Source organism: Lithobates pipiens, unplaced genomic scaffold, assembly GCF_037356315.1.
Source record: "Lithobates pipiens isolate NorthernLeopardFrog02 unplaced genomic scaffold, aLitPip1_a1.2 Scaffold_23, whole genome shotgun sequence".
NCBI lineage: Eukaryota > Metazoa > Chordata > Amphibia > Anura > Ranidae > Lithobates > Lithobates pipiens.
In genome coordinates, this window is record NW_027507785.1 from 90,086,661 (window position 1) to 90,103,186 (window position 16,526).

A 16,526-nucleotide genomic window follows, 5' to 3' on the forward strand; every position below is an offset into this window, starting at 1 on the left:
GGATCTCTAGCATGGTCACTTGCACAGATCCTCTCAGGCCAAGTACATAAATGAGGCTGCAAAGGGTTGAATGCCGTACTATACTCAGTCTGCTTAGTCCAGCAGAGTAATCTAACCTGTTGCTACAGCATGCCAGTCTTAGGTATGATCATCAGCATTTGGAGATGGGATGTTGCTTTCAGGTTTGTATGTCTGTCTTTTAAGGGTTTTAATTTATATGTTTCTTTCTACTTCCCTGCAGGAGAGGAAGAGCCAACAATCCCGAAATCAGTCGTGTACAGCGTGTGCAAAGCAGATCTCCACTGCCACATTCACCCGGATGAGCTCCAAGCCATCGCACCTTTGTAGCTGATTGGTTAAGCTATTATTTTCCTAAGGACTGGCTAGCCCCAATGGCAGTGAAGGAGTTAATATGCATTGCCACTTTAGAAAAGGTTCTGTAAACGGTCACCACGCCACTGCGGACCCTGAACCTACTTGAATATATGAGAGACAGAAAAGGCACCCCTGTCAGCTTTTGTATAACTAACTTGGGAACTTTGGCACGTGAACAAGACAGAAGTTGGGGGCTGAGATGATAAACTATCATGCAGGATGTTTGAAATTTACTGCATGAATCTGTTGGTGACTGATCAGGTCCCACAATGGGACATAGATGACATTGTATTGCAATTTTTTTTATGTGGTACATTTGGGACAACAAATATTATTTTCCCTTAGTGGAAAATAAATGTCAGTGTTTTCTTTAAATGTGTCCCCAACACCAGATATTCTTAATTTGTTAAAAAGGGAATAAAATGCATCTTTTGGTACAGCCAAAAAAATAACTTTATTTACAATGAGCTCTATGAAACATAGAGCTCAGTCAGGTGTAGTATGTATAAGGTGTACAGTGTAAAACCCTTATGTACCATTTCATATCTTTGTTTACACCGGTCACCACTGGGGGGGGGGGGCTCTGTTCAATTATTATGGTACTAAATCTCGGAGAGTGGAGAGACTCCAGCTATTGAGCATCCGTAGACGGCGCATATACCTCATTACATTGTGTTGTTAGCAGCCAAGGCATGTCCTACCAGCATCAACAAAATTCACTATAAAGAACAAAATCACACATATGGTACTCTAGTGCAGTAAAATATGTCTAGTTAGTCACAAGTTTGCTTTCCTTTTGTAAAAAGTTCTAAAATTGTAAGAGGCAGGATTTGATTGGCTGCTATGGATTGCAGCCCCTTTGTGCACACTAAACTGGGCACAGATGGCTCAAGTTTTGACCATTCAGTCCCAAAGAGACTGAGAGAAAGTCCCTTGATTTCCCCATCCATGCTAATAGTATGAATGGAGGAACCTGCATTCTATTCAGGCACTACAGCACTCATAGCTGGCTGAATACACTTGTGCTGCTGAATGGTGACTGTATCTGATAGGATTGATGCGGTGACTGTGCAACAGAAAGTTTTCCAGTCTGGTCTGTTTATTTTGCAGGGCCACCCACGGCTTAAGTTTTGGCCAATTTAGCAATAATAAAATCTAAGCCATCTATGCCCAGCTTTACTTTGTTTGCCATTTATTGTGTCTGAACCAACTCAGGGTGCTTACAGACTGCTGCAGAGCTGAGATTACCCTGCTGTCTCTGTAGAGGTCACTTCTCCATCTGATGTATGCTCAAATCACTAAAATAAAAGTTCACGATTTAAAAAAATAAACATTTATATTCACCTAGGTAGATGCAGCATTGATCCGAAGCTGCATCTGCCTCCCGTCGGCTCTGCAGTGAGAACTGAGCAATCAAACACCGCCGATCACCCATTTCTCCCCCTCCGCTCTGAGCACAGTCCTGACTGTCAGCAGGTCCCTGTTCTGCCCCTCCAGCGCTCACTGGACCAGCTGAGTGACGTCAGCCAACAGCAGGTCTTAGCCCCGCTGTCAGCTGAAAACGTGTCACAGGATTGCTGGACAAACTGCACTCTTGTGATCCATAGGAAAAGTACAGCCAAAAAAGCTTTGACCATACTTCTCCATTAATTCATATCCCTCCTAAACTTTATTTCAGCCAAGGTGCTATTCCCTTTAGAAAAGATCACGGTGGCAGATTGCAATAGTTAAATAAATGTTGATATCTAATTTATGCAATATCTCATTATAGCTCCATTTCATGAATAACATGCATTGCAGGGCTCACCAGTGGGCCAGTGGTAATGCACACTGCGGGTGTAAAGGGGTCCTCATTAGTTTCTCAATTCTGCATTAATTTGTTCACCTCTTCTGTAGGGAATGGCATCTCTAGCACCAGTCTGTAAGCACTTTCAAAATCCCCAAAAAAGCAATTAAGAGGCATTACATTTGCAAGTCAGATAAATTGTAAGATATGTTCCCTGTCTTGTATGGTACATAAGACCAGCATTAATAGCGGTATCACGGTATTTTTCAAAACTTATTTAAGCTTGCTGGTGAGCTCACGAGATGACGGCATGAGACAGAATTGTGTACAACCTTTGATTCTCTGGTTAACTGGTACGGAATGCTGAGCCTTGTAGTTCCACAGTATGGTGAGAAATCAGATAAGTGTGATGGTTTTCTTTATTAAGGATCAATAGCTACATTGATCATGTGGTGCAGTGCTAGAGAGCCAGTCTGAACTGTGCTTGTATTAGCCCTTGTACACACGGTCAGACATTCTGATAACCAAATCCGTTGGATTTTGTCCCACGGATTTTGTCCGAAACTGTTGCATACACACGGTCGGACAAAGTTGTCAGAAAATCCGATTGTACATAACGTGATGACGTTATTTCGTTACGACGGGACTACGTTCAGGCTAGTAGCCAATAGCTTTGGTCTAGGAATTTGATCTGAGCATGCGTGGCACTTTGTCCGTCGTAGTAGGCTATACATGATCGGAGTATGTCCAATAGGAGCATTTTGTCGGAAAATTTTACGGACAAGTTTGAAAACTTGGTCCGTCGGATACTCCGATGGAGACCACACAGTCGGATTATCCGACAAAACGGTCCGATAGGACACATTCCTTCGGAATCTCCGACCGTGTGTACAAGGGCTAAGAATTGAAATATTCAGTATAACTGATTAGAGCTGAGCGGCTTATTAGAGTATGCCTGCACAATTCTAATACTTAAAAGCTGAGGTCTAGGTATGGCAATGTCTACAGTATGACCAGCTTGGACCAATATAAGTATGTATGTTCCATACCTGTGATATCCTAGTGGAAGCTAGAAATCACTGTTGTAGTCACAGCTACTACAGTGATTGCCACTAACTTCCAGGACCTGTTTTGAGAGCCTGCAGTTCTGCTTACTGATCACAGGAGGTCACTCGCTTAGCATGGACACCATTCTTTGAACACTTTTCATTTTCTTAATGCATGCAAATTGCTCTTTGATTGAACAAGGTGGAGATGAAGGCATTGCTGCTCTGCCTCTCCATCTTGTCCATTCAGAGAACAGTTTGTATTCATTAAGAAAATGGAAAGTGTTCTCTTAGGCTGGGTTCACACTATGTGCGGCGCGGGGCACAGCAGGGGGTCCGATGCGTTCCCCATTCACCGTTTCGGGTCTGAATTAGCTCTGAATTTTTTGCCTGAATTTGGACTTGAAACTGAGCCAAAGACGCACAAGACTCTCCTGCTGTGTGCTCTGCAGTCGCCCCAGAGATGTGTGAACCTCCTCTATTGAGAGACAGTCACACTCTTCTTTCATGCAAATTGGATGCGGGGAAACCCACACCCAATTAACATAAGTGTAAACCCAGCCTGAAAGGACCCAGAAGCTAATGGAGATCACTGAAGTGCCAGTGCCTGCAACAGGGATTTCCAGTTTCCACAGGGATCCAACAGGTATGGTACATACATACATACAGTATCTCACAAAAGTGAGTACACCCCTCACATTTTTCTAAATATTTTATTATATCTTTTCATGTGACAACACTGAAGAAATGTTTTGTGAGATACTGTACATGTAAAAATTTACATTTCCTGAAATTCATCTTTAAAACTGTAAATTCAGAACTTTAAAGGCTAAGTTCACCTTTAGAACATGTTACATGTTCTGCCCATATTTAGGGTGGAAAATATAACATGTTACAGCTCCTGCATCCATTCTTCTCCCCACACCCACTGCCAAAAGATGTGCATTTATTTCTCTATAAAAGGTGAACTTATCCTTAAAGCCCAACTGTAAATGTTTTATTTTTATTTTTAAACACATTGGGGAGATTTACTAAAGGCAAATAGAGGGTGCACTTTGCAAGTGCAGTTGCTCCAGAGCTTATTAAATGAGGTGAAACTTCACTTTGCAAAGAATACCCAATCACATGCGGGGGGGGGGGGGAAGCATTTTTGCTCTGCACATGATTGGATGATGGAAATCAGCAGAGCTTCCCCCTCATTTACTAAGCTCTGGAGCAACTGCACTTGCAAAATGCACAGTCTATTTGCCTTTAGTAAATCAACATATTATATGAATAATTGCAGTGTGTTCACAATCACCATCAGTATTCAGTCAAAATGTAAGTTTTTAAGGTAAATTGTGTAATAATTGTAAATATAATTTATAAAAGTTTTGGTTCACAGCGGAATAAACCTTATCAACTTAGCAGCTACCCTTGCTGTTCAGACACTAGATCTAAATTTATCTGAGAAAAGACAATAGTCAAGAACACCTAAATGCACACACTCTGTGGCTTTCTATGTTGATTATTTTTTTTAATTTGTCATAATGATGGCAATTATTTTTAATGCTAAAATACATTAACTATATTGCATCCATTTAACTTCCTGGCACTTAGTGACATCAGTGTTAGTGATGACATTCTGAGCAGATGGATACACATTTAACCTCCCTGGCGGTAATCCCGAGTCTGGCTCGGGTTGGGAATTTACTAGCAGGAGCGGTAACCCCGAGCCAGACTCTGGATCGCATCGCTGGATGCAGGGGAGGACACAGTGAGACTTACTTACCTTGTCCCCTGGATCCAGCGATGTCCGCCGCGCTGTGTGATCGTGTTGTCCTCCGCTCGATTCACAGTGCCGAATGCCGCCGAGCTCCCTTCCCTGCGACGTTACGGCACACGGGAGCGGAGAACGGCGGCAAATTCAAAAAAGTAAAAATACACAAAACACACAGCACTGTATTCTTACAGATTACAGTGCTGTATTAAAAATTACACACCCCCTTTGTCCCTAGTGGTCTGTGCAATGCCCTGCATGCACTTTTATATTATAAATACTGTTTTTTTCTGCCTGGAATTTGGAGATTGTCCATAGCAACCAAAAAGTGTCCCTTTTTCAGTGTTTTAGGATTTGATTACATTATTGAATAATTTTTATTATTCTTTATTATATTATAAACTTTATCATACCCGGGATGTCCGCTAGACTCTGGTTTGAAGAGATTTAAGAGCGTTATTCCTAAGAATTACAGGACTACAAAATAAAACGCCAGATTTCCATGCAAAATAATTGTACCGCTTTCAGCACCTAATTCCAGACTGAATCATACCGCCAGGGAGGTTAATAAAGTGTGCCCAGATATCACTGCGGTGGATTTACTAAAACTGGAGAGTGCAAAATCTGGTGCAGCTGTGCATGGTAGTCAGCTTCTAACTTCAGCTTGTTCAATCAAGCTTTGACCAAAAAAAAAGAAAAAAACTGGAAGCTGATTGGTTTCTATGTAGAGCTGCACCAGATTTTGCACTTTTCAGTTTTAGTAAATCAACGCCAATCTTTCAGGCTTTAGTTAAGGGCCCTTCACACGGCACGTTTGTATTTTCTGCATGAACACAGGTCCTTACTGGCAGAGGTAGCAGAAAATTCTGCAGAAAATAAGCATCTAAAGTACTCACATTTAGATGTGTACAGTTCAGTGGCGGCTGGTGCTCAAAATTTTTTGGGGGGTGCAAACAAACTGAAAAATTCTGGAAAAAAAAACAATTGCAGCCTCATTGTGCCCATCAAATGCAGCCACTGTGCCCATCATATGCAGTCACTGTGCCCATCATATGCAGTCACTGTGCCCATCAAATGCAGCCACTGTGCCTATCAAATGCAGCCACTGTGCCTATCAAATGCAGCCACTGTGCCTATCAAATGCAGCCACTGTGCCCCATCATATGCAACCACTGTGCCCCATCATATGCAGCCACTGTGCCCCATCATATGCAGCCACTGTGCCCATCATATGCAGCCACTGTGCCTATCAAATGCAGCCATTGTGCCCGTCATGCAGCCACTGTGCCCATACTTGGCGGGTGATGCAGCAATGGCTCCTCCATGCGTCTCTTCTTCCCTTTTGCTAGGATCGCCTGTGCCTTCAGTCAATCAGGTGATGAGTATTAGACCCGCGCTTCCTGATTGGCAGAGAGGCGGTTCAGTGTTAGAAAAGCAAATATTCATTTGTTTTTCTAACACACCTGGGTGGGCTCTGAGGGCAATGCTTTGCTCTTCGAGTCCACTTTTTTTGAAGCCTATGGCTCTAATGAGGTGCTTCAAAAAGCACCCCCCTGCTAGTGTAATTAAGACGCCCTGCGTCCAAAAAAGGGTCTGGACGCCTGAATAGGGGATGGCCATGGCGGGCAGGGATATGAATCGATCCCTTCTACATATGGGGGGGGGGGGGGGTAGCGCTCTTCACCCTTAATGGGCAGGTCGCCTCATTCATTCAAATGAAAGGCTACATATTTACATATTTAGATGCATTCATTTAACTCTGCAGATCTGTGCAGCCCTGGATGCAGAAGTGTCCCACTTTTTTCGGTGTAGCTAAATGCAGATGGGCGCAGCTGTGTGCCTGGGCTCATTGATTACTATAGATGCGCACAAAACTATGTGCAGTATGCATCTACACTCTTTTTTTTTTTTGCCTGTGTGAAGGAGCCCTAAAGAAGTTCTAGGAAGTGTATAAAAGTCCTGCCAAAAATAGAAAAATATTTTTACGTTTTATCTGCACATTTACTCCATTTTGCTAAAGCATATTGAAGGAGAATAGCTCAGAATGAACAGGATGTATTCAGTCTAATCATAGATCACCCTGCATCTGCCCTTTTAGGTGATTCACTTCTCTAGGTAGGTTTCAGTGTCTTTTTACAAATTTCTCCTCTTATTGTTCTATTGCATCCTTGCCAGCTGCAAGCTTAGTGGAATGTGAGGTCAGTGACTGAGGGATGTGGAATGCTGCGTAACAATGTCAAATTTGGTGATAGTCGGTGTTGTTTTATTTGGAGTAAAACAATCTGTCAAAAGTTTGATAGTAAGGATAACTTAAAAAGATATTTCAATCTATATACGGTAGCACTGTTCGTATGAGTAACACTGCTGCCCTCTAGTGTTCATAAGCAGTACTGCATACTGAAAATACATAAAGAAGTTTTCCTTAAAATTTGTCAGATACATCATTTTTTTCTACATTCTTTCACATATATTCTTGTAAGTTTATGCTGTCTGTAGAAAATCATCTACTCTCTGAATTGTACAGATCTGATTGTTTTGATCATCTCTATTCAAAGAGCATTATTGTTTGCCCCTATTAACACTCTGTGAGTCCTGATAAATCAAAGCAAGAAAAGTTTGCTCTTCTTTTGAACATTATGACATACGTAGTATGGTATTTCACAGTAGGAAAGTTAGCCAGGAAGGCAAAGGTTCAGAATTGAGTGATTTTAACGGGAATTTAAGATCACTAAATTACACGTTTCTCAAAAAAAAACGCAAGCATGGCTTATAATAACAAACAACCTTATTGAACATCTATAGAGATTTCTAAGAACTTTTTTTCCTTAAAGGCTGTAAAGTGTCATTTATTGATTGCAGTTTGATAACATTTTTAAAATGTACAGCTTAGTAAATCATCAGCAAATTGCACACAGCAATATACATTTAGCCACACTGCCCTCTAGTGGTCATATCATATAATGCACCCTGAGATGACTGGTGGTCACAAGTGGCCACTAAAGCTTTATAATGATAATTTAGAGCAAAATGTTTTTCTCTCCTTTTGTTTGTAATGCAGTGAGTAATATACCAGTTCACAACTGTTATGCTAATTACAGTGCCATTCATTGTGAATGCACAATGTGTGGCTACCTTCGTGGTGCATTGCTTGGTGTTGGGGAAAAAAAGGGTGCATGTACATTATTTTTCCATTGACGTGCGTTGGCAGTCCATTTATAATAAACGTGCGGCTTTAATGCACTGCAATGAACCGTAGAAGTGTATATGGGCCCTTAAAGTGAACCTATGTCCAAACTATGCATACTAAAGTATTTACATATTCTGAGCAAACAGTCCCATTTTATTGTGGAATTCTCCCAGTTTAGCAGATCATAGATGCATTGCATTTTAAACATTGGCACCTGTGAGAAGCCTGAATGTCTGAAGTTGTTGTGGTACTACAAGTCTCAGCATACACTGCTAACACCTACACATACACCTGCTAACACTATAGCAGTGTATATAATTTGGCCCAGTGAGCGAAGTTTGCCCATTTTTGATAGCTTTTTATTTTTTATTTTCTCTTGTCTTTTTTTTCTTTTTTACTGGTTGAGTTTTTGTAAATATTGTAGCTGTAACAGGCTGTAGCAAGTTCTAAAATGTACATTTATTTTATAAATTAGATCAGATATGTTAATATTGAAGTAATGTAATATGTCACGATGTCTTCATACCTGTACAATAAAAGAAGGTTTTTCTTACTTTTGTTGAGCAATTATTTCTGGCAAATATTTTGTTAAAAATGCAGTCCATAAAGACATGGATGAGGGAGTTTGGGGTGGAGGAACTTGACTGGCCTGCACAGAGTTCTGACCTCAACCCAACAGACTGTGACTGTGAGCCAGGCCTTCTCGTCCAACATCAGCTCCTGACTTCACAAATGCGCATCTGGAAGAATGGTCAAACATTCCCATAGGCCCACTCCCAAACCTTGTGGACAGCCTTCCTAGAAGAGTTGAAGCTGTTAGAGCTGCAAAGGGTGGACAAACTCAATATTGAACCCTACGAACTAAGACTGGGTTGCCAATAAAGTTCATGTGTGTGTAAAGGCAGGTGTCCAAATACTTTTGACAATATAGTGTAGCTAGGATGGCAAAGCAGGAGTTTATAAAAGGAAGTAATTTACAGGTAGTCCATCTGATTATGGGGTCTTCGGGGGTTCATTACTGTCCGTGACTCACAGAAATCCTCTGGGGAGGAAGTAGAAGCAATCTCCAAGCGTGATGATGTCACAGGCGGCATGTCCAAAAGGATGTCAGTAAGGGACATTTCAGAGGCAGATGTAACATAAAAACACAGATTTTTACATACTGTCCCTGGTTTTACTGAGGCTGGCGACCCTGATGGGGCCCTCGGGCAGTGCCCGAGTGGCTTAATGGTCAGTCCGCCCCTGCCGCTGACCGCCCTGTCCAGTGAGGCCAGGACATTGGCTTCCACATGCCGGTAGAGAGCTGGAATCGTCCTTCCATGCGAAAAAGTGGCGTTTGGGAACCTGCCACTGAGGAACTGCACATTCCACAAACTCACAGAAGGGGGCAGAGTCTACCAACTGAAAAGGCAGCAGTTGAAGTGCTAGCAATTTAGCCAAGCTAGCATTCAACCACTGGGCATGTGTATGGCTGGGAGTGAACTTCTTTCAGCGGTGAAGCAGCTGGGGCAGGGAAGTTTGCCTGGTACAATCTGATGTTGATGTACCGATAGCAGATTGCCCGCAAGTACTTGGCTGTGACACACCTAATTCTACACCTTCATTCCTCTCAGTGCAGGTTTCAGAGGAGAACTGAAGGTCTAGTGGGGTTGGAGATCCCAGCTGATGAGGAGCAAGGAGAGGTCCGCTTTGTTCTTTGGTGTGGGTCTTTGAGGTACGCTTGCCAATGAGCTGCATGTCTAGTCAAGCATGTGGTGCCCAAAGCGGCTGATGTTTTGGTCACACGAAATACGCTTGAGACATATCTTGCAAGGAGGAGGAGATGGTGGGGCTAGGGAAGGAGTGACTGATGCCATTGAGCCGAGGGAAGAGGCGGCTGCTTTGCCAGACAAAGTACCCTGAGCCTGGGTGAGAGAGGATGAAGAGGATGAGGACGGCTTGTTCATCCACTCTACCAAGTCTTCGGCATGTTGCGGCTCAATGCGGCCAGCTGCCGAAAAAAAAGAACAAGTGTGTCCCACGGCCACGTGCTGATGAGGATGCACCGTGTCCACGACCAGCACTGTTGCCTCTAGACACAGAGCCTGTTTGCCCTCTTTTATTGGCTTGTGACTATCTGCCTCTCCTTGTTGGCCTTCCAGACTTACTAGTGGCCTGCAGGGAGATGTAGCTGCACAAAGCTGGGATGTATGTGTGTATATATATATTCTACACATACTGATTATACTGCAGCTAGCAGAATCAACTGCCTGCCTGTAGTATTATTAGTATGAGAACACTGGCAATTGTATTCATGTAAAGCTTTAGGTGCACACTGTGCAGAGGACACTAAAACAAAATACTGCAGCTCCCTGCCTGTATTTGTATGAGAACGCCGGCAATTGTATTCAGGTAAAGCTTTTAGGTGCACACGGTGCAAAGGACACAGTACACTAAGTGAAAATAGTGCAGCTCCCTGCCTGTCAGTATATTATGAAGAGAATAACAGGAACGGATCTAGCTAAACAGAATGTGTATAAATATATATACACACACCTGGGATGCATACATATCCTCTACACACTGTAACTGAAGCTAACTGACTCGCCTGCCTATTCTATTTAACTTAAATCAAATGACACTGTCTCTCTGTCTATCTCTCTCCGCCACCACAACACACTACACAAGGCCGCCATGCAGGCGGTCTTATATAGTGTGGGGTGTGTACTAAACCCTCTGAGACATAATTGGCCAAAGCCACCCTGGCTTTGGCCAATCATGGCTCTCCGTTTTTTCTGCGCTGTGATTGGCCAAAGCATGCGGGTCATAGTGCATGCTTGGCCAATCAGCAGCCAGCAATGCATTGCGATACCGCAGTGAATTATAGGCTGTGGCGTGCCACTCGAATTTGAAGCGAATGGCCCATAACGTTCGGAATTCACCGAATGGGCGAACAGACGATGTTCGAGTCGAACATCTGTTCGACTCGACATGAAGCTCATCCCTAGTCTCTGGTCATCTCCTGTGCTAAATTTGCAGTCTCTGGTCATCTCCTGTATTAGATTTGCAGTCTCTGGTCATCTCCTGTACTAGATTTGCAGTCTCTGGTCATCTCCTGTACTAGATTTGCAGTCTCTGGTCATCTCCTGTACTAGATTTGCAGTCTCTGGTCATCTCCTGTACATAGGTGTACAGCCTATTGCATTAGGGTGTGCACCCAAAGCTCAAACCCATATGTGTGTGCATGTGTCCATAGAGCAGTGTCCATAGAGCAGTGGGCAGTGTCAGTAGGGCAGTGGGCAGTGTCTGTTTTTTTTATTATTATTATTTTTTTCTTCTTTTACAGTTTTATTTTTTAACAATCATTTTAGGAGCTTCTTTAGGGGCTTTGGTGAAATACCAGGGGTCTAAAGAAGGGGAATCTGCACCACATAGGGCGATTAGGGTGTGCTCAGGCACATCTGGCACACCCTGTGCGCACTCCTAAGGACATGAGGCACTTGGCAGCAGAAGCGGAGCATGCGGGAATGTCAAATACCCTTTTAAATTAAGCCATAAACTCAGGGTAGCTCAAGACAACAGGTTTTTGCGTCTCCCATAGAGGGTTTGCCCAGGCCAAGGCTCTCTCATAAAGCAAAGATATCACAAAACCTACTTTGCTTCTGTCCGTGGGAAACGCCTGGGGCAGCATCTCAAGAATCCCTCTGCATTGGGCTGGATCTCCCCCAAATCACTGGGGAAGCGGATTGGAACCAGACATATTTCTTATAGAGGTAATACAAGAGGCGGGTGCCTGCACAGAGACTGGAGCAGCAGCAGGGTTGGCCTGCAACATAGGTTGTACCGGGGCGGCCACAGAGGGAGATTCCAGGTGAGCCGTGCGACTCAAAACTGATCCATGCAGTGATCCAGTTTATCCAATCTGGAAAAAATATTACCAACAAATGGATTGACTGCATCTTCTGAATTCCATGAACCATGAAATCAGACCGAGACAGAAGTATAGTTAAATCACACTTGTTTAAAAATAAAATAATAAAAGTAAAAAGAACAAAGGTAGTCAAAACATAGCCAAAGTTCAGTAACCGGAACAGATAGTCAACCAAGCCAGAAGACCGAGATCAATGTTGTGGAACAGCAAACTGGAGCCAGAAGTGATATTAGCAAAGCAAGTCTTTAAACAGAAACGCAGGAGAATGTCTCTGTGATGTTGACCAAGGCAAAGGCAAAGATCCTCTGGACTGGGCGGCTTAAGTAGGCAGGACCAACGAGTGGGAAATCATCAACAGCCGAGTAACTGTGGAGAGATAGGAGCTGGCAATTAGCCGACAGCTGAGCGGCCAGCTCTGAGAAGGAAGGGCTGAGCCCAGCCCTGACAGCCTACTAGTGAAAATCCTGCCCTTAGCCCAAGAACAACTGAATAGACATGAACAGTATACTAGTTTCTGAGAAGTATTAAACATAAGGTGGCTCTTAAAAGATACACGTAGTCAATATACTAATGGATATTGCATGCAATTTTTTTTTTGGAGGGGGGGGGATATTTCTTGAGATAATAAAAGAGTCAATTCATTAAAATAAAATATCAAATGCGAGGTAACTACAGCAAAAAGTAAATAAATAAATTATATAAATCATTAAAGTCAATTCTTAAAAAAATAAACGCACACACAAACATTTGCTCTTTATCTCATGGTACAGGCTGAGGATATTTTAGTAATGTACAAAATAACAATGAGGAGGTGGAATGTTACAATTTATTTCCATTCCTGTGCTCAGAGCAGAACATTTCCACACCGATACATTTTATACTTTTACCTTACCAGTACAGAGGTCTCCTCATTGTTATTTTGTACATTACTAAAATATCCTCATGAGATAAAGAGCAAATGTTTGTGCTTTTTATTATTTTAAGAATTGACTTTAACCGCTTCAGCCCCGGAAGATTTTACCTCCTTCCTGACCAGAGCACTTTTTGCGATTCGCCACTTTAACTGACAATTGCGCTGTCATGCGACGTTGCGCATAAAAACAAAATTGATGTCCTTTTTTTTCCCACAAATAGAGCTTTCTTTTTTACGATAATAAATATCCCCCAAAAATATATAAAAAAAACTATTCATCAGTTTAGGTCGATATGTATTCTTCCACATATTTTTGTTAAAAAAAAAAAAAAAATCACAATAAGCGTATATTCATTGGTTTGTGCAAAAGTAATAGCGTCTACAAAATATAGGATAGATTTATAGCGGCGATCTGCGATTTTTATCGCGCCTACGACATTAGGAAAGAAAAGACTCCAGGATGGCGGCACAAAATGGAAGGCACCTTTATTGGTATGAAATAATAAAATCCAAATACAGTCACCTCATATATAAGGAAATAAATGGCAGATAGCTAACGCGTCTCACACCCTATCATGGTGCTTATTCATAGCATTCATAACAGAAGGGTCAACACAGCAATCAAAACATCATCAGAAGTTTGAACCTTTCTCAAATTTACCTTGAGTTTTGCACAGTTGCACAGGTTACTCTACTGTACAGAAATTGCATGCTTTGATTTTTTTCTACACACTGTGAGCTACTCACAGTGTACATTAGAAGCTGCAGCAAATCAGATTGAGCCCGTCTCATTTCCTGGCTAGAAGATATCCAGCTTCATCTATCCCTTTCCTTCCCAGTCTTACTGTCCTTGGCCCACCCCTTTCATTCAATATACCATAGAGGATCATGGTTAAAGTGGTTCTAAAGGCTCAAGGATTTTTAACTTCATGCATTCTATGCAAAAATCTTCTCTGTGCAGCGAATTCCAACCCCCCAAATACTCACCTGAGCCGCCATCTCCATCCAGTGATGTTGCATGCAAGCCTTGGCTCTCCAAGGACTCTTTTTCCTCATTGGCTGAGACAGCAGCAGGAGCTATTGTCTCCCACTGCTGTCAAATACAGCCAGTGAGCCAATGAGGAGAGAGGGGGTGGGGCCAAGTCACGGCTCTGTGTGTGAACACTCAGAGCCGTGCTTGGGTGCCCCCATTGCAAGCCACTTGCTCTGGAGGCACGAGCCAAGAACGGTCGGCTAGCGGTTAATATCACTTTAACTCTGTGTGCATGCAAATACAACTTGCCTAGGAAGAGTCACTCCTCCAGACCGACACCCAATCATCAAAGCATTTCAGGATTTGCATAAACCTTCCAAGAGCCTTCCCACTGCTTGCATCAGGACTGAGGGCATATGAGGGAAGTACCTGGGCTGGGTGCTGGGATTTTTTCAGGAAGCAATTTATAGCACACTGCCAACCACTCCGACCCGCCATGATTTGCCTGCATTGCATAGAGTAGCACAGAGAACCAGCTATGATGTAACTAAAGCAGGGCATGCAATAGAAATGGAAAGGTCCCATTTACAATGTCATTAGCATGTTTGCAAAGAGGCAGGAGAAACCAGGCAAGGCAAAATATTAACAGATTGAACTTCAGCTTTAATTAATGTTCTAATTATATTGTCAGGTATCTGTAAAGCCACTAATGTCCCGTAGCTCTGTCCCAATTACGCGTGATGTTTGTACATGTTTGGGGCAAACCCCTGCTGGGATAGAGCTCTTTAACTTGTATTTAGGAAATAGCTTAAGGACAAGGAGGCACCAATTAAAAAATGGCATTACTCAGCAATGAATTAAATGTAGGAGCTTAGCATGTATTAACAGAACACACTTCACCTTCAGAAATACCCGGTTCTGTGACATTGGATGGCTGTTGCTGCTACAGTTCACAAAATCCCCAATTCTGCTCTAATGAATCTTTCTGGAATGATATCTTGGCTGGCAGTTCTGTACCAAATAAATTCCCTGATTACCGAGACATCACTCAGAGGAGCGCCTGTCTCCTAGAAATGCCCACCTCACTACTTCATCCTGATTTTGAAATACTTCCTAGTAAACGGCTAGATGTCCTCATTTTTGAAGACCAAGCTGAGACCAAAGTCAGGAGCAGAGTTTATAGTCTTGTATTTGTGTACACTAGGGTTGCCACCTTTTCTTCAAGCCAAACTCGAACACTTTAGATGCCCCAGGCTATTTTTTTTTTTTTTTTACCTAGGGTTGCCACCTGTCCGGAATTCACCTGGACAGTCCAGATTTTGAATCGTGTCTGGGTTTCAGTCCACATGAAACCCAAACACATGATTCAAAACCTGGACTGTCCTGTGAATCCTGGACAGGTGGCAACCCTAGGCTACACCTTGGGGGAGAAAGGCCTTTAAAGCGGAACTGCAGTCTGCTCACATAATTTGTAATAAAAACATCTTTGCCATTCTGAAGCTTCCCTCCAACCACTTTGCATATTATTTTTTATATACTGCGGTTTCTGTACTTGCCAAATATGCCGCAGAAATCTCCCTCCACCGAGTCTGACTGCAGCCATTTTAACTGGGGGCAGCTACCTGTTCACTTCCTGGATTTACACAGACACATGGAGGCACATCTCCAGCTCCGCAGCTCTCATTGGCCCTCTTATGACTCATCCCCCCTCCCTTTCTGGCAAACTCTCACCAGAGTGAGAGAGAGAGCTGTGCATGGTGTCATAAGCCTAGGCTAATGGCCAGACAAGAAACCGGAAGTGAGCTGTATAAGGCATTTACTGGCATAAAAAAAATGTTTTACTATCCAAAGTTAAAACAACAAGGGAAGAAGATTTAATAGATGGAAAGATGAAATAAATGACTGAAGTTCCATTTTAAATAGTAACTGCACTTTTTCTAAGGGCCCTTTCAGACGTGCAGATCCGTATCCAGCCATCTGCTTGCTCAGCAGGGATGACTCCGTCACACTGTGCAGGGATGGACCTGTCAGATCTCCGCACTCCTGTATGGGGGGGATCGGATGATTACGGACCACCTCTACGTTTTCATCCAATTCAATCCACCACTGATGGAAAAATAGTACACCCATCCCTTTGGATTTTGCGGATCGGATCGGGGGCAGATCGGATGTCAGTGGACATGTCACCGCTGATATCCGTCACTCCATATAGTTGTATGGAGCGACCATTCAGATCCACTAAAAAAAAAACTGACAGGCGGATTTGGATGGTCTGCACGTCTGAAAGGGCCCTAAGAGAAAAACATTTTCCTCTAGGCGATCAGTTGTAAGGAGTTTAACAAACTTTGTTGCAGATTCCTATCTTTTGTTATTCTGAAGATATAGCTGTTTGTGTGTGTCCATGTGGAAAGTGAATCTGTATGGGAGTGGTTTTATAATTATCATTCAGCTGCTGTACCTGCAGGGCTCTAATGAGGAAATTGGAAGGGGCTGCATCCCTTTAGGAGTGATTTCCTTTGGGAGTATCTCACCAAAAATTCAATTCTTGTTGCAGGGGATGCTCAAAATGTAACTTGT

At 42.8% G+C, this 16,526-nt stretch overlaps 1 protein-coding gene across 1 annotated transcript in view; it reads left to right on the forward strand.

The window, feature by feature from the left end:
• Positions 1–8,706, forward strand: part of IL17RD (interleukin 17 receptor D) — a 116,987-nt gene extending 108,281 nt beyond the window's left edge. The window contains exon 13 of the mRNA XM_077452029.1: positions 242–8,706. Within this exon, the coding sequence (XP_077308155.1) occupies positions 242–348 (107 nt within the window). The 3' untranslated portion in view covers positions 349–8,706. The remainder of the gene's footprint in view (positions 1–241) is intronic.
• The last annotated feature ends 7,820 nt before the right edge of the window (positions 8,707–16,526 follow it).